The sequence below is a fragment of the Gobius niger genome, assembly GCF_951799975.1.
Source record: "Gobius niger genome assembly, chromosome: 8".
Classification (NCBI taxonomy): domain Eukaryota; kingdom Metazoa; phylum Chordata; class Actinopteri; order Gobiiformes; family Gobiidae; genus Gobius; species Gobius niger.
In genome coordinates this window covers 36,602,391-36,620,039 of record NC_136859.1, presented here as the reverse complement: position 1 = coordinate 36,620,039, position 17,649 = coordinate 36,602,391, and the positions used below count along the sequence as shown (strand labels likewise).

General features: G+C 42.2%; 2 protein-coding genes across 2 annotated transcripts in view; both read left to right on the top strand.

Moving 5' to 3' along the window:
* Positions 1 to 17,649, top strand: part of nek10 (NIMA-related kinase 10) — a gene marked incomplete at its 5' end in the record, with an annotated part of 31,719 nt that overhangs the window by 176 nt on the left and 13,894 nt on the right. Inside the window, 15 exons of the mRNA XM_079560721.1 lie at positions 35 to 131; positions 205 to 265; positions 2,167 to 2,291; positions 4,060 to 4,155; positions 4,650 to 4,734; positions 7,364 to 7,405; positions 7,470 to 7,533; positions 7,609 to 7,676; positions 10,800 to 10,876; positions 12,488 to 12,574; positions 14,387 to 14,611; positions 14,680 to 14,819; positions 16,652 to 16,713; positions 16,790 to 16,855; positions 16,932 to 16,996. Coding sequence (XP_079416847.1) covers positions 35 to 131; positions 205 to 265; positions 2,167 to 2,291; positions 4,060 to 4,155; positions 4,650 to 4,734; positions 7,364 to 7,405; positions 7,470 to 7,533; positions 7,609 to 7,676; positions 10,800 to 10,876; positions 12,488 to 12,574; positions 14,387 to 14,611; positions 14,680 to 14,819; positions 16,652 to 16,713; positions 16,790 to 16,855; positions 16,932 to 16,996 — 1,360 coding nt within the window. The remainder of the gene's footprint in view (positions 1 to 34; positions 132 to 204; positions 266 to 2,166; positions 2,292 to 4,059; positions 4,156 to 4,649; positions 4,735 to 7,363; positions 7,406 to 7,469; positions 7,534 to 7,608; positions 7,677 to 10,799; positions 10,877 to 12,487; positions 12,575 to 14,386; positions 14,612 to 14,679; positions 14,820 to 16,651; positions 16,714 to 16,789; positions 16,856 to 16,931; positions 16,997 to 17,649) is intronic.
* The window catches only part of znf385d (zinc finger protein 385D), a 465,630-nt gene continuing 455,638 nt past the window's right edge, over positions 7,658 to 17,649 (top strand). The window contains exon 1 of the mRNA XM_079562266.1: positions 7,658 to 7,662. The gene's annotated coding sequence lies outside the window, so the exon portion shown is untranslated. The remainder of the gene's footprint in view (positions 7,663 to 17,649) is intronic.

Sequence of the window (17,649 nt, the reverse complement as noted above, 5' to 3'; positions counted from 1 at the left end):
CAATTGTTCTCTGTACTCTCTGCTGTCCTCACAGATCACTCATGGAAAAAGAAAACTATGTCTAACAATAATTCACTGAAGAACCCCAAACACCGAGAGAAAGTTCCTGTGCGGACGACTAACGACAGCCAGTGAGAATGTTGTCCAACCTTGTCAGAAACAGGTTTTCTGAAATGACATCACACTTAAGCCTTTTGTTTTCAGGTCATCTCGGGATCTCAGGAGGCTTCTCTCTCTGCTTGAAAAGAACACTCACCGACGAGAGGTGTGACACAATAATAAAGAAATGCAAATGAAATGGTCACAATCAGCAAAATGCTACTATTTTGATGATCAGATGAGAATCATCAGTGTTCATTTCATCGATTAAAATATTTTTTCATAATTTTAGTCAAAGTCATATTTTTTTACTCACTAAAATTACACTAAAACAAAATGAAAAGTAGTTAATGATACCAAGTGTCTGATCTTCCGCCCGGCGCAAGGACAGCGCTGCTCCAAACACGCGGTCATCTTGACTGCAAGGCAACTTTATTTATACTGGCGCACTTCGTACGACGCCACTACGCTGACTGAGGTGTGGTGTATTTCATTACTCGTATGGCAGCCTCACATTGTTTTCAAATGCATGGTGCTGCCTCATGTTCTTCCTTTAGCATTATAGGCTTTAATAAGCTCTATCAGGTCAAATTAAAAACTTCATTTATCCCACTGTGTACAGACGGTCCGCTGTGGTGTGAGTCTATGGTCTGCTCTCGGCAGAAACACCAAAACAAACAAAAGCACGTGTTCTCTCCCACTCCCCAACCACCACAGAAAGAGTCTGAGGAACAGGGTTGATCTACATAACATTGCTATTTGTCCAGCACACTCAATGTGCCAGGTCTGGAGCTGGAAGATCTCACATTATGTTTCTCTTAGACAGAGAAGGTTACGCTATAGTCTGCATTTAGAAACAAACTAAAACTGTGATCTGCAGATATTATAGTCGACTCCTAAAACAAAATCAGACTTAAAAGAAGGGACTAAAAAAGTGTGAACTTCAGTGGCACAGTTTGAAAGTGTTATGGAACAGACTTTTGAACCCAAATGCAGTACTCGACACAAAAAGCAAAGTTTACCAAATGTATTTTACAGGAAGGGGTATTGGGCTGGGGGACCAGTGGAGCAGGTAGATATCGGGCTGGGGGACCAGTGGAGCAGGTAGGTATTGGGCTGGGGGACCAGTGGAGCAGGTAGGTATCGGGCTGGGGGACCAGTGGAGCAGGTAGGTATTGGGCTGGGGGACCAGTGGAGCAGGTAGGTATCGGGCTGGGGGACCAGTGGAGCAGGTAGGTATCGGGCTGGGGGACCAGTGGAGCAGGTAGGTGTCGGGCTGGGGGACCAGTGGAGCAGGTAGGTATCGGGCTGGGGGACTAATGGAGCAGGTAGGTATCGGGCTGGGGGACTAATGGAGCAGGTAGGTATCGGGCTGGGGGACTAATGGAGCAGGTCGGTATCGGGCTGGGGGACCAGTGGAGCAGGTAGGTATCGGGCTGGGGGACCAAACTTTAAATAAACACTTCGACGCACCATGGGTTTTGGTTTTACGGCGCATTCAAAAGAGTACAATGTCTAAACAAACTTAGGATTTCAAAAAAGGGTTTATTCTCCAGATTTAGAAGATAAACAGCAAGATTTCATGTTCAATGCCTGCTTGCTGCCTCTCCTACTTGACTGGTAAAAAACCGTTAGCCCACCCAGGTGCGTGTTGGACAGTGTGCGCTACTCCCCTACTGTATGTCCCCTAGGTGCGCAATGACAAAGTAAAACAAAAAGTAAGCAAATTGAAATTAACTTAGCATATTGAAGAATATATTACAAAAAGAAAATATACGTATGTGAAACTAATAAACAAAAAGTACAATTTTAACAACTAAATATTCATATCATGATCATCATTTTGACTTCAATAAAAGAGATGTTTAACAACATTTTGACACCATGTTGCATCGTTATCAAAAGGACACTGTCGCTAATAGCAAAAATACGTCGACTCCATGGTCTCTTGAATCTGATTTGTATGGGAGTTTATTGCAGACACAGGTCACCCGAAGCGATTGGACGATGTTGTACTGTGTGGATCTAAGTACTGCAGGTAGTAAGTAAGTATCCCGTGTGTTTCAGGAGGAGTCGTTCAGCCCTGGGAAACCACGCAGCGCCGCGGCAAAACGACCACAGGGACCACATCCCAATCACTCCAGCACATGCAAGCCCGAGCTCGCCGTCAACTTGGAGCTGCAGAAGTTCAGGTCAGCTTCCTATAGTACTCGGTCAAGGGTTTTTGGCAATTCAAAATATATCTATCCAACTTGTCAAGTCAATCTGAACAGTGGAAGACATATTTTGAGATAAGCGGCACCGAGCCAAGAACATCCCAAGTTCCATTCCCAGACCTTTTTATGTTTGAAAAGATAATGGAAAATTAAGATTGAACAATATAAGGGAAAAAGATGTGCACGGTTTCCACAGGACATTCAAAAGATTTCAGTTAAATGGATTGTGCCAAAATGAAGACCTTAATGTTATTAGAAAGTATTAAAGTTGAGTCAAACTTAGCCTGGCCGTAGCCGTCCTAAACTCTGGTCAATTATCATTTCCCTACATGTACATCTGGGCTTGATCTCAGTTGATCGAGTTGATAGAGTTATGATAGAGTTATGATAGAGTTATGATAGAGTTATGACAGAGTTATGACAGAGTTATGATAGAGCTATGATAGAGTTATGATAGAGTTATGATAGAGTTATGATAGAGTTATGATAGAGTTATGATAGAGTTATGATAGAGTTATGATAGAGTTATGATAGAGTTATGATAGAGTTATGACAGTCATGATAGAGTTATGATAGAGTTATGATAGAGTTATGATAGAGTTATGACAGAGTTATGACAGTCATGATAGAGTTATGATAGAGTTATGATAGAGTTATGATAGAGTTATGACAGAGTTATGACAGAGTTATGATAGAGTTATGATAGAGTCATGATAGAGTTATGATAGAGTTATGACAGAGTTATGATAGAGTTATGATAGAGTTATGATAGAGTTATGACAGAGTTATGACAGAGTTATGACAGAGTTATGATAGAGTTATGACAGTCATGATAGAGTTATGATAGAGTCATGACAGAGTTATGATAGAGTTATGATAGAGTCATGATAGAGTTATGACAGAGTTATGATAGAGTTATGATAGAGTCATGATAGAGTTATGACAGAGTTATGATAGAGTTATGATAGAGTTATGACAGTCATGATAGAGTTATGATAGAGTCATGATAGAGTTATGATAGAGTTATGACAGAGTCATGATAGAGTTATGATAGAGTCATGATAGAGTTATGACAGAGTTATGATAGAGTTATGATAGAGTTATGACAGTCATGATAGAGTTATGATAGAGTCATGATAGAGTTATGATAGAGTTATGACAGAGTCATGATAGAGTTATGATAGAGTTATGATAGAGTTATGACAGAGTCATGATAGAGTTATGATAGAGTTATAATAGAGTTATGATAGAGTTATGACAGAGTTATGATAGAGTTATGATAGAGTTATGACAGAGTTATGATAGAGTTATGATAGAGTTATGATAGAGTTATAGTAGCTGCTTCATTCACTCAGGCGCATTACATACGTCACGACCAAACACTAGCGAAAATCAGATCCAATGGTTTCAAAGGAGTTCACCCCTCCCACCTGATAACGCAGCTCAATTCAGAAGTTTCAGACCCTTATAAGAAACGAAGTAAGTACGAGGGTCTGGTAAAACCAGGCTAAGTCACACTGGGATTAAATGTAAAATTATTTGTTATGACTTTGCTCGACTTTACTTATTCCAAAAGTTTGTGAAAAATACTAAAACGTTGGTCGAAAACATTTTGGCTGATATTGTGTACATTAGGAAATGAAATGTGCAGAGATTGTTTGCGTTTGTGGCAGTTTAAATATAGAAGTTGAGCATTTTGGACTGGCTGATGACCTGTATGAAGCCATCATGCCTCCTTTGACAGTGAGGAGTTTGAAAACCACAGATGCTTCAGCAGCCACCCCCAGCACAGACTGTTCAGGAGTCTCCTGATTTCTCTGCTGAAGAATCGTCTGTGCAGGTTTGGCCCAAACTCCAACATAACTTTCAAATTTAAAGCAGTGCTTCTCAACTGGTGGGTCGGGACACAAAAGTGAGTCGCCGAAGCGTTTTCAGAAAACCAAAAAAAAAATCTGTTTTGTTGCTTTTTCTACACTTTCTTGTCACACATTTTGCTGTGATTTCATCCTCATTTACGTCTCATTTTTGTTGCTATTTTGACCCTTTTTCCAAGAAGGTGTTGGATTTGGGTAGTACTGTAAGTCGAACTGGAGAAAATGTGCTTGGTTAAGGCGGAGGTTAAGAGGTTAAAATGGCAGTTATTGTATCTGACTCATTTAATGCTTATTCAACCATCATTTTGAGGGAAAGAAAATATTTTATAAGTCTGAGTCATATGTGGGTCGCGTGTCATCCCAGGGGCATTGTGGGTCCCGATGCCGTACCAGTTGAGAAGCACTGCTTTATATTCTATGATCTGTAGCTTCTCCCCGAGACACTGACTCCTCTCTGCAGTGAATGGCTCGACACAGCTGCACCCGAGTCTGTCCTCAAAGTTCTGACCTGCCTCCGAATACTGGTCCGAGACACCGAGCTTCAGGTAAAAACAGCCCTAACTCAAAGAACAGAACTGAAAAAACAAATGTATGGTGTTATATTTTATGAACTGTGTCCAAATCAGCTGTTGGTCCCGGGACAGCATTAAAGGAAGTGACCTAGCGTAGTGTTTTTCAACCTTTGTTGAGCCAAGGCACATTTTTTTCATTTAAATAATCACGAGGCACCACCAGCAGAAAATATTCTCATCAAAGTGTCTTGGCTAGGAACGCCGTATAGTCTCACTAGCCACGATGCCTCAATACATCACTAATTCTCTTGTATCAAAGAACTTAACTACCTGATATGGAAGAGTATAATATGGTTACTCTGCCGATCACTAGACGGCATCGACACTCGAAAACGGTACATTGTTTGTGGATAATAATGCATTTGTTTATAAAAAAAAAACAACTAGGTGAGATTGGATAATTTCCCAAGGCACACCAGACAATATCTCACGGCACACTTGTGTGCCACGGCATTTTTGACATTTTTTCCTTTGTTTTATAACTTCAAATACTTGGATAAAAATAACTCAGCTCTAATTTCAGAGCACACAGATCCTGGCTCAGGGAGAAGTGAAACAATTGGCTAGTAGCACGATATGGCGTCGCTACTTCCCCATATCTAACCTGAAATTGTAAATGTAAATTGACTTGTTAATATTTGTTTGGACATTACCCACATAATGGGTCTGTGATTGACAGGCCTGGGTCACCTTACAGGTAAACAGCCCTCCCCCCCTCCCTCCTCACTGCAGGAGGCGGGGCCAGGTTCATGTGTGGGAGCGTTTCATTGGAGTGTTTGTGCTGCAGGGCAGTGACATCAGATTTTACGCCTCCTCCAACAGTGGCACCAAATTCAATGATCACATGCAGTACAGACATTTCACCTGACGTTTTTAGACAGGAAGTTGATCTGTTTACTTATTTACACTAAATTGCAAAAAGTATGACCAGGACATGTAGACAACACTATTGGACACTCATTTATACAGTTTATCAGCACAAAAGTGTTCCTTTAAACAAAATAAGTTGAAATAGATTCTTCCAAATGGCCGCCTTGTGCTTTGATTTCTGCTTTGCACTTTGGACATTTCCTCCTTATTGTTTGTTTATTGTTTATTAATGGATCCCCATTAGTCTTTACCATATAATAGTAAAGACTACTCTTCCTGGGGTCCATGAAAATGCTACATTTAAAATTAACACAACATCATTACATGTAATAATGCATTGGTTTTATATAGCACTTTTCTGGACACTCAAAGACGCTTCACATTGCATTATTCATTCATTCCATACTTGGTGGTGGTAAGCTACTATTGTAGCCACAGCTGCCCTGGGGTAGACTGACGGAAGCGAGGCAACCAGTCTGCGCCATCGGCCCCTCCGACCACCACCAACCACTCACTCACTACATTCGCTAGGCTTCCTGGTGTTACTAAACGGTCTCCCATCCAAGTACCAACCAGGCCCTTCCCTGCTTAGCTTCCAAGGTCTGACGGGATTGGGCAGAGCAAAGGCGATATGGCCTGTACAAAAACATCGTAAAAAATCCTTAAAAATCCCGTTCCTGAACACCACCAGAACATGCTAATACAATATTACAATATACCTAATCTGGGATATTGTTGTTCACTACATTATGTCCCATAATTTAAGCTTGAGCTTCATGATGTCATCACAGAAATAATTTGGACCAGACAGACGTTAAAGGTTAAATTTCAGGGATAAGTAACTCATGAACCTCATGGAGAGAAGGTCAAGAATAAAGAGGATTTAAAACATAAAACAGATTTGAAATAATCTCACCCTTGTTTCTTTAACTCCATAATCCCTTATGTTCAGAGTCAAATGTCTTCAATGAGAATCACACAGTGGAAATCGTGTTGAAAATGAAGAAAAGCAAAAACATTAAAAGCGTTTCCACACTTTTGACGGGTACTTCAGCGGGGGGAGAGGCGTCTGCATTTAGAAATGTCGGAGAGTTTGTCTGGAAGCTAAACGCTATAAACTATTTTACCATTTGCAATTTGTCACATTAACCTGAGCTTGAAGAAGAGCTCCGTGACATTTATATACGCGGTCGTCTCCTCCGCTGAAGTATTCACATCCAACATCCAGGTTTTAACAGGCACAAAGTGATCATCACCCAGGAACTCCACCAAGGAATCTTTACAAAATATGATCCTTCCATTCAGACGGTTGGTATCATTTGCATTTGTGCAGATATTTTGATTCAATTCAAACTTACAAACATCTTAATGTGTTGTTGTTGTTGTTGTTGTGTGTTATTGACAATTTATTAGTGATGTCATTTACAGTTCTTTACCAAGTCTTTGGGATCTGTTCATTTCAAAGAGCCGTTCAAAAGACTGGCTCTTTTTAATATAACATTTTGATAACGCCAGCCAGAGAACTTGCCATATCTAAGACATGAAAATCCACTTAGCACAAAAACCTACACACAAACATCATTTTCAGACCCTGTGTTGCAAAAATGTTCTAAATCAGTTAAAACATTGAGACAACTCACAAAAGCTATTTTTTGTGACCCTGTGTTATTAGACTTGATTAAAGTGATGAAAAACTATATTTCTGTCACTATATTTCTGCTTTTCCTTCCAGAAACTTTTCCATCAACATCAAGGCCTCACGTCCTTGGCCAGGGTAATTACAGTTGCATGTTTCTCTCACGGAGCTGTTGGTTCTGATTTGGGTGGCTGTGTTTCAGTACCTGGAGTCCGTGTCCTCTGGTGGACAGGCGTTGGCGGGGCAGATGCTGGTCACCATGACGTGTGAGTACAGCAGCGGGGGGGGGTCTCCTCTGGTGACGTGGTCTGTGCTGTGAATGTGCTGCGTGTTATTGACAGACATGATCCAGAAGATGTCTGCGTGTGACGAGCTGCGGCCCCACGTCATGGACACGGGAGTCCACAGGGTCAGTGTCTCTCATTTCTCCCATTAAAGCTGCTGTGCCCAGTGTTAGAGGATAACATTAAATCACTATTTATCATACTGGGTCAAGCTGTGCAGTCGTACTATCTCTGTCAGAGCCTTGACTGTGGAGCTCAAACTCTCAGACACTGAATGTTTGATTTTGGATCAGCGTGACGCTCTGGGAGGTCATTTTTCCCTTTTCTGTGGAAGCATGGACAGACTTGACTGGTCGGATAAACACCCTCTCAGAGTGTCAGACTGATACACAAGAGTCTGAGCACCACAGTCAAGGCTATGACAGAGATAGTACGACTGTACAGCTTGACCCAGTATGATAAATAGTGATTTAATGTTATCCTTAAACCCATCCTAACACCAATTTTCAGCCTTTCCTACTTTCTGTTCTGGTTTTGCACCCGTCCCAACAAAAGACGTGCGGAGTAGAAGTGGGCAATACTCTGCACAAGATAATATCCAAATGGCTGTTTGGAACATACCGCTCCTGGAACCGCCACCTTAACGTGGTGGAGAGGTTTGAGCGCCCGAATGATCCTGGAGCTCTGATGTCGGGGGCTTCGTGCCCCTGGTAGGGTCTCCCAGGGCAAACAGGTCCTAGGTGACAGGTCAGACAAAGAGCGGTTCAGAAGCCCCTTATGAGAGACCAACAGGCCCGGTTAATCGTGAGGCCGTCCTTCTGTGGACCCACCACCTGAAGGAGGAGCCATAGGGGCTGGTGCAGTGTGATTTGGGCAGCTCCAACTTCTGCCCCCACGACCTGGCAACGGAATGGATGTTTGGAACATATGCGAATTTTACAATTGCAATATCGGATACCATTATTTTTGGACTATTGAGTGCACCTGAATATAAGGCACACCAACAATTTTATTACTACTTCTCCTTTATATATATACATAGGCAACACTTTATTTGTTGTTGTTTATAAGCCGCAGCTCTGGAAATACTGGACTTTTCTCTTTGTGCGCCATCAAATATTTCAAGAGAACGGCGGCCTACAGGTACATTTACTTAAAGTGTGTTAACCTCTTAAAGGTACTATACAGAGTTTAAAAATATTAAAATGATGTATGATACCTAAGATAGGCACCCAAAGGAAGCTTTTATGCCGAGTAAGTCCACTTTATGGCCTTTATTTAAAGGGACTATACAGAGTTTAAAAATGTTAAATTTAAGTGTTTTCCTCCCCCTCCATGTTCCACCATGTCCTAATGTGTAGAATGAGCTCAGACCTGTTCACCACAACTGCCTCTAAAATCCTGCACTGTCACTCAAAAAGCTGTTAATTCGAGTCAGAAGTGCCGTCATGCACGAGCTTAATATAGAAGCTGCAGTTTCACACAAGACCTGAGGTGGCAGTAGCGAGTATAAAATGACCAACTTGCATCTAGCCTCTTTAACCCCCGCCTCAACTGAGTGCATTTTCAGTTATTGTGCAGATCTTCTCTCTCACGCCCGAGTCCTGTCATCAGAAATATTGTTTTTGGACCCAGGTGCATTGTTATTGATCACATGACACAATATTCAGTATGACATTGTTATATAAGTCACAAGGTTTAACGGGTGGGACAAATGTAGCAGTTTATAGTCTGGAAATCACGGTATGTTTCCAATGTTAAGAATTGGGTAATAGAGGCAAAAATTGGGCAAAAAAAAAGGGAAAATATAGGGACAAAATTCTGCCCTTTTGTAGTTTGATGGGGACAATTATCTTCATGATAACCATTATCAAGGAAGTCCCAAAACTATTGAGACATTCATTTTAGTCAGTATTGCTCATTTCTAGTGTGGAGATCTCTCTTTTTAAAGTTTTTTTTGGGGGATTTTCTTCTTTTCTTTTTCTTTTTGTTTGTGCAAGCTCTGAAACACTTGTATTAGCTCTAAGTGCAGGAGTTCTCTGTTGTAGACAAAGGTCCTGAAGCCGTCGTCTGTTTTCTGCAGTTTAAGCATTGATTGTTTTGCCTCTCATCCAAGAAGCTTCACCAGCAACACTTCTGATCATAGTTTCGGAATATAAGAGACCAGTGAGAGGAGTTTCATCTTTTGTTTTAAAGACTTTTACTTTCAATCTATTACAAAAAACTTAAACTTGAAATACCTTCTTACTGAACGCACCTGGACTATAAAGCTTTGTTTCTGAATAGATTGAATAAACAGAATCACGTGCAGATGATGGCTTAAAAACCTTTGTCTACGTTTTTTTTTTTTTTTTCAAAAAATACTTTGAAATTAAAATCAAATTGAAATACATTGTGACTGTAGACCGGCATTATTGCAATGTATCTGACTGAGTGACTTTCTATGTAGATGCTCCAGTGGCATCACTTTCACTGTAAGGATATCCACAGTGTAAAGCAGCAAAAGCCACATGAAGACAGAAAATCAATGTTACGCAGCGAGGCTAACGTTAATGCGTCTCACATGACAGACATGTTCAAGACAATGGCTCTATGTTATTCAATCTCTCTCCAGGATTTCCTGTCAGGCCACTGTGTCTGTCAGCCAATGGAGCGAGAGCCAAAAGCATCAGCATTTTCTGTTATTATCCAAAGGGCCTGTGATGTTGCAGAGTTGTTGCAGTCTCGGATTGATTGCGCTCATACAAAGGGCCCATCTCACCGGCCTAGAGACTAGTTGGAGACTCAAGTCTCCGCGAGGTCTACACGAGGTCTACACCGTCTCAAGCAGTTATGGCAACGTCGCTAACACTATTTGTTGTTCTCAACCTGTAAGATGTTTCTGTGACGTCCCTGTAATGTCTATGAGACCTGTCGCTGTCGGAGACTTGAAAAAGTCTACCTGGAGACTCGCCTTATCTGTAGGCGGTGTCTCGGAGACATCTCCGTGACCAGTGGGAACTCGAGACTCCGACTAGTCCCCAGGCCGGTGAGATAGGCGCTGCTGGTGAGTGTGGCCTTTGTGTCTGGCTTAACCTCTTACCTCCACCCCCACTGGTCGCTCTGATGTGTCTGGAAGCAACGGGGAGGGCATCTGGTGTAAAAATCTGGCAAATCTCTATTTACTCGGGCGAGGTGGAAGTATAAAAATATCCACTAAAATGATGGTGGAGATGTTGTGGAGATGATCATTACGGTATTGTCTGCAGACGCTGGTGAATCTCCTCTCCTCCTCGGACAGCAGTGTGTTACTGGGAGCTCTGCTGGCCCTCACCTCTCTGGCCCAGTGAGTATGTCCCTCCAGGGGGCCACAGTTCTTTAAGTAGTGCCTTGTTTGTAGGAGGCTCTTAGTGCTTTCTTCACTCCAGAGTTGATCCACTGAGCTTTAACGACCGGAGGCTGCACTGGCACTGACTGGGACTTTATCGCGGACACAAGCTGGGATTGAGGACGTTTATTTACGAACTGGTTCAAACTCTCGGAACTTGCAACAAGAGTGGAGCTCATTCTGATTCCTGATTAGATAATTGTCCGGAGACACAGGCACATCATACATTATTTGCAATGTACAAAACACTTTACACACCCTCACACTGAAGAAAAAGTAGTTTTTCATCAAAACATACAAAATGCTCATGTCATTTTAGCTTTTTGAGTGTGTAAACCAGAAAATGAATCGATTTCTAAAATTGTTATCCACTGGGCGGCACGGTGGCACAGCGGTTAGTGTTCGTGTTTCAAGGTCCAGGTTCGATTCCCACCTGGACGGGGCTTTTCTGTGTGGAGTTTGCATGTTCTCCCCATGCCTCCATTGGTTTCCTCTGGGTACTCTGGTTTCCCACCAAAAACATGTACAATAGGCCAGGATGAATGAGAGTGTGTTTGAGAGTGCACACGGGGGATGACGGATGGAAATTAGACCAAGGCTACGATCCAGTGTGGCGTGTTTACATGCATGTGTCCCATGCATGTTCATTAACATGCACTGTCCCGACCAAATAAACAAATAAATAAATAAATAATCGACTAGTTATTTCAGCCCTACCTTCTAGAACACAGATCTCTGACTGGATTATTATTCTGCCCGTGTACGTAGTCTCGACCAATTATCTTGTGAAATACTTGATAAAAAGTTGAACATGCCGATGGTGACTGTAACCCAGGGGTGGGCAATTCATTTTCATAAGGGGCCACATGAGGAGCCTGAATTGAGTCGGAGGGCCGCACCAACAATAACTCAAACTTATATCGGGATATAAGTATAATATATCGGGAGTGTATCGCTGGGGTCCATGAACAAAAGCTCCAAAATAAAAAAAAATGTTTTGATCGGGAAAATACATTGAGGACTTTTTTTCAATATCTATAAATTATTTCAATATCTATAGATTATATCTATATAATCTATAATGATGAGCCTGGCAGGACTGTAGCCTCATAAAAACGGCTTACACTTTACAAGCCTGTGTCACAAGTCTCTGCTACATTGTAGTCAATATTCATTCACTCCGCACTCCGTGGTAGTAAGCTACTATTGTAGCCACAGCTGCCCAGGGGCAGACTGTCCATTTCCCACTTGCAAGTCACACAATGTGTTGTTTATATCTTTATATCTTATTATGCCAGTGCCCTTTGCTGGACACCTGTGGAATTCTTTACTTTTATTCTTATTTAATCTGCCCCCTAGTGGCTGGAGTGAGCATTCTGGTAATAAAAATAAAAAATCACAACTCCGCACAGGAATGAGCTAGAGACTTACTTTTTTTTTTGACATGCTTATGAATTTATGCCCTACAAGTTATGGGCCGGACTGAATCATCTCGCGGGCCGGATGTGGCCCGCGGGCCGTACTTTGCCCAGGTGTAACCTATGATCTGTATCTCCTGTATCTGTGCAGCCCAGATTATAGAGAGCAGATCGGAGAACTTCAAATTGTGGAGAACCTGCTTGTTATTCTTCAGGAGTATGACCTTCTGTCAAAAAGGTTGGTTTGCTCTTGAGGCTAATGTCTATATTTGTTTGGTCAATGTGTATGTTTTATATTGTGTTCACCAAATGAGCAAGCTTATTTTTTTTTTTTTTTTTTTTTATTTGACAATAACAGACATAAAAGACAAACTTATACATTCCACAAACAAAAATGACACAATGACAATGGACAACATAGGGAGGGAAAGGAGGGGTAGGTTGGCAGACAGAGTACAACTTACAGATGCCCTAAAAGACAAAACACACCTTCCCACATATTGATGCCATACCTGTCAACAAGACAAGACAAGACAGACACATCATCATGCAAACATTCATAATTTGTTTAACTCAGACAGTTATTTTCACATTTTCCATAAAGGCCATTGATTCTATATATTTGTTTGTTTTAGTGCAGACCATACTAAGTTAAATATGTTAGGGTGCTCCGAGTGCTAGAGCTGCTTGTTCCATGGAGAGAAGATCCAAGTATTCTCCCAGCCATTTATCAAGCTGAAAATAATTGTGTTTCCGCACCTTCCAATTAATAAGGATAGTGCGCTTTGCTGAGAGAAACGCTGAAGAAATTATCTTTTGTGTTATTCTGGAGTCCACACCCTCCACATTTTTCCCCAAAATGGCTACTAGTGGGCATAACTGGAAATTTACTTTGAGTTTTTGACATAAAACATCTTTAATTTTTCCCCAAAAGTTTTTCACTTCAGGGCATTCCCAAAGTAGATGGATAAGAGTCCCAGTCATGCCACAGCCAACGTAAATCTGAGGCACTGCTATTCATTTTATGTATTTTCTGTGGCGTGATCTATGATCTGAATAGAATCTTGAGTTGTATCAGTTTGTATCTCACGCATTTTGAGCTGTAATTTAACTGTCTTAGTATGGTCTCCCACTCTTCTTTGGTTATATTTGTCTCTAGATCCTTCTCCCATTGTTCCATAGTAGCCCCGCAACATTCAAAAAAGTCATGACTTAATAACTTATACAGTCTTGAAACTGTGTTACGGCCATTTACTGCAGTTTGGAGTTGGTGATCCAGGTATTCATTTGTATTAGTCAATTTGAAACTAGAGAGAATAGCTTTAAGCTGCATATATTGAAAGCCATGCCTGTCGCTTAAATTAAATATTGTTTTAAGTTGTTGGAATGGCATAATTTCCTCCCCATGCAATATTTGTCCCAATGTCCTTATATTTTTATTTTTCCATGAATCATTAACAAGGGGTTGTCCACCAGCTGTAAAGAGCGGATTATTCCAAATGGGACAAGATGGAAGGGTCCAAATGAGCAAGCTTATGATGATGAAATAATGCTCCTACTTTTGTCATCATGAATCCCGCTCGTTTAGTCAACATCCCTCTCCACACTGTGTGTTTCTCACTTATTCTGATGGTGTAAATGTCCTTTAGTATCTTTTGTAACATATTAGTTAAGATCTGCCCAGACCGTGCAGCGGGTAGCGCTCGTGCCTCAGCCCCGGGTTCTATTCCCGGGCGGGCCTCTCTGTGGAGCTTTCCCAGAACAATAGGCCAGCCCAGGACGAGTGAGAGTGTGTTTGTGAGTGCAAGTGTGGGACAACGGATCATGCAAATGAACCCAAGGCTGAGTCACATGGACACCAAGCATGTCAGTATTTATGACACGTGGGAAACATGTTACCTCAAATATTAAACATTCTAAAGGGAAAGTTTGACTCCGACAATCAGACTATAAGATGTCAAAGAAGAAAACTGGACACAGATCTCACTGCATGAAAAACAAAACCAAATAATCCATAAGTCAGACCTTTAAGCACTTGTTGACTGTGCAGGATGTGCGCTGAGCTGCTGCGCCTCCTCTCCTCTGTGCGGGACGTCCGGGAGCAGCTGCGGGCCCTGGGTGGGGTGCCCGCGCTCCTCAGCCTGCTCCATGGACACCACCTCAAACTGCTGTGGAGCGTGTGCTGGGTCCTGGTGCAGATATGCGAGGACCCCGAGGCCCGAGCGGAGATCAGGAGCTGGGGGGGCGTCCAGCAGCTGCTGCGGCTTCTCGACAGGTCCACAAAATGATCCCAGCCTAACCAATCGCCAACACCCCAGTCCTTTGACCGTGTCTCTGTAACAGTGACAGGCCGTACGTTTGGGACCGCTCCTCCATTGAGACTCTGTCCAGCGCCAACGCAGCGGGACGCATCGAGAGGCAGCACCTGACAGAGGAGCTGAGCCCACAGGAGCAGCAGGACCACATCGCCGCTCTACAGGCCGGTCAGTGCAACCACACGGAACAGGATAGGATAACCCCCAGCCTCAGTAAAATCATCTCCACCACTTGCTACATGATTAGTAGAAATGACTTCCTGAATGTGATGTGGGCACGTTGGGCCTCATTCATGAACATCTTCTTAAAGCAGTGCTAAGTAACTTGTTTACCTTAATAAATCCGTTTCGTAGTCCCTGTGGGGGTGATACAAGTGTCTATGGGATGATTGGAGGGTCTTTCATCTCCCCCTGGTGTCTCTGGCCAGAAAACCATGTTTGCAACTTGACTGCCACCGGTCCGGAGAAAGCAATACACACTAATGGAATCACGAAGAAGAAGCTAACATGCTAACGGGCAAAGCTAACTGCGGGCTAGCGTCACTTTAAACAGTATTTACAGCAAAGTTTGAGTGAAAAAAAATATTTCCATTGTATAATTGGATGTACAGTAACCCTCTTTCTCTTCGCCTTTTCTGTCAGCGTCGTATTTACTCTCCAAGACAATTAATAAGTTAAAAAATCGTAACTTGCTACTACACCTGCAGTTGCGCTTATGGCCTCTAGGGGGAAGAGTTACTTAGTACTGCTTTAAGAAACTTCTTCATATCCGTTCTTACGAAGGGAGTATAAGGAAACCGTGGCAGATTCTCGACTCGTTTTTAAGTAGGAAGATCCACGTGTGTTCTGAGTTTCGTGAATCCCAACTTGCAAGCGCGTGCATGTGAGGACTAATTAGCATATGTCACCACCTCTGATTCACCTTATAAGGACAAAAAAGTACCACTTGCAATAGGCAGTAAAGGAGGAAATGAATGACCAAACACAAATCCAAAACTAATAATAACCAACAAACCCCCAAATAATCGCGCTGAAGAACCCTCCTAAACCTTTGGGCACGCGGATTAGCTCTCATTACAAAATGTTTAAATAGATATAACCTGTACATCGTGGAAGGGTTTTCCTTCTCTTCCCGCGGGTCAGTCTGTTAAATAGATGCGGGGACAAAGCAATACTCCGCTCGGTTAGCTTGTTGAGTAGACTGCACGCCTCAGGGGCACAAGGTCGTAGGATTGAGACCCACATTGGTCTTTATCAAATGACGTTTATATATTTACATTCTGGAATTAATTTATACATGATTTAATATGTACAAATATATATGACTCAGAATGTTGGCTTCCATCAGGAGCATGATTGTGTACAGAACTGTAGATTTTTTGTTCGTAAGAGTCCTCCTGAGTGTTCTTAGGATTTGTTCTTAGAGAGGAGCGTTTTCAGCTAAGAACAAGTTTTGTGAATGCCAAAAATCTTCCTAAGAAAGCCTTAAGAACAAATGTGTGCGTAAGAACGTGAATGAGGACCAATGTCCAATTTTTTTTCTTTCTCTTTTTTGCTGATTTTGTTTTCTTTTTGCACTTAAATATTCTTTTTGACATTTTGTGTGTGTGTGTGTGTGTGTGTGCGTGCGTGCGTGCGTGCGTGTGTGCGTGTGTGTGTGTGTGTTTCCCTTTTCCCCCCATCACCAGTTAGCCATATGTTTTTTGGCCACAGTTGGGTGACCAGCTTTTCCACTTTAACTTTGCCTTTTGAACTGGGTTTAGTTTAGGAGTTTTTGTTTGGATCAGTTTCTAGTTAGACTCTGAACTCTTTTTTTTCTTAGCCGGACCAAAAAAAGAAAGAGCCATCTTGAAAACTAAATTGTTAAACCTTTTTGTTCTGTCCTTCTGAAGTAAGTTTTGATTCTTTCCATAGTGATTGTTACACAACACATTGTCTGACCGTCCTCTGCTTCTAAGGGATTAATGATGAAAGGCTTCTGTGCTCATGTTTGTTCCCAGCATGCATCGCTGCTCTGACAGAGCTCAGCCTGGACGACTCTTGCGCCCTCAGCATAGTTCAGGTGCTCGCAGCTCCTCGCCCCCTCGACTGACTCCATTTACTCTTCTGTGGATAACTGCAGGTCCTTCTCTTCGCAGGAAAACGGAGTGTTCATAATCTCCAAGTTCATCCTCCCTCCGGCCTCTGAAGCAAAGGCCTTACAGGTTTCAAACACAGTAGAGGCTGGAAAGTTGTATCTGGCGAAGAAAAAAACCATAACTGAAATATTTGTGTTGACAGTGCTACGCGTTCAGGGCCCTGCGCTTTCTGTTCAGCGTGGAGAGGAACAGGCATCTCTTTAAACGGTGCGGATCAATCGTATGGTAAGGCCAGACGCTGCAGGAGAATAAGAAAAATCCCCCTAAAAAAACCTTCCAAATCGTGTCAAGTCCAAGCCTGTAAAGTGTGGACTCTGTAGAAGCTACTAAAGTGGAAATGTTGACGGATGGATGGACCTTATATTTGTAACGTCTGCCCATGCGTCTGTGTATCCACCTGGACTTTGGCGGTTGGCGTCTTCCACAAAGGAAAAAGACCATGTTTGGATTACAGCGTCTTGTTGGGGGGATTCCGTGCACCCTGTTTATGATTATTTGTGATTAGGAACCACATTACCGGAGAATGGCTACTGCTATTCTTCCTGGGGGACTTCATATAAGATGATCATCACAATGTTATTCTACAGTATATAGTATATATATCCGAGTACCCCCGCCTCGATTATTCTACCAACTTTTACGTTTTATTGAAATACAACTCCGTTTTATCATTTGTAATTCCAATTCTGGTAAGGGGTCCCTGTACCCCTGGTTGGGAAACACTGTACTACATGCTTGAAAGCAACATAATGATGACAACAGATCTTCAACAGTTAACCAGTTCAAAATCCACACAATTACCCTCAATATATACAGTCAGGTCCAGATATCGACTCAATGGTTATGTTTTTGGCTCTATA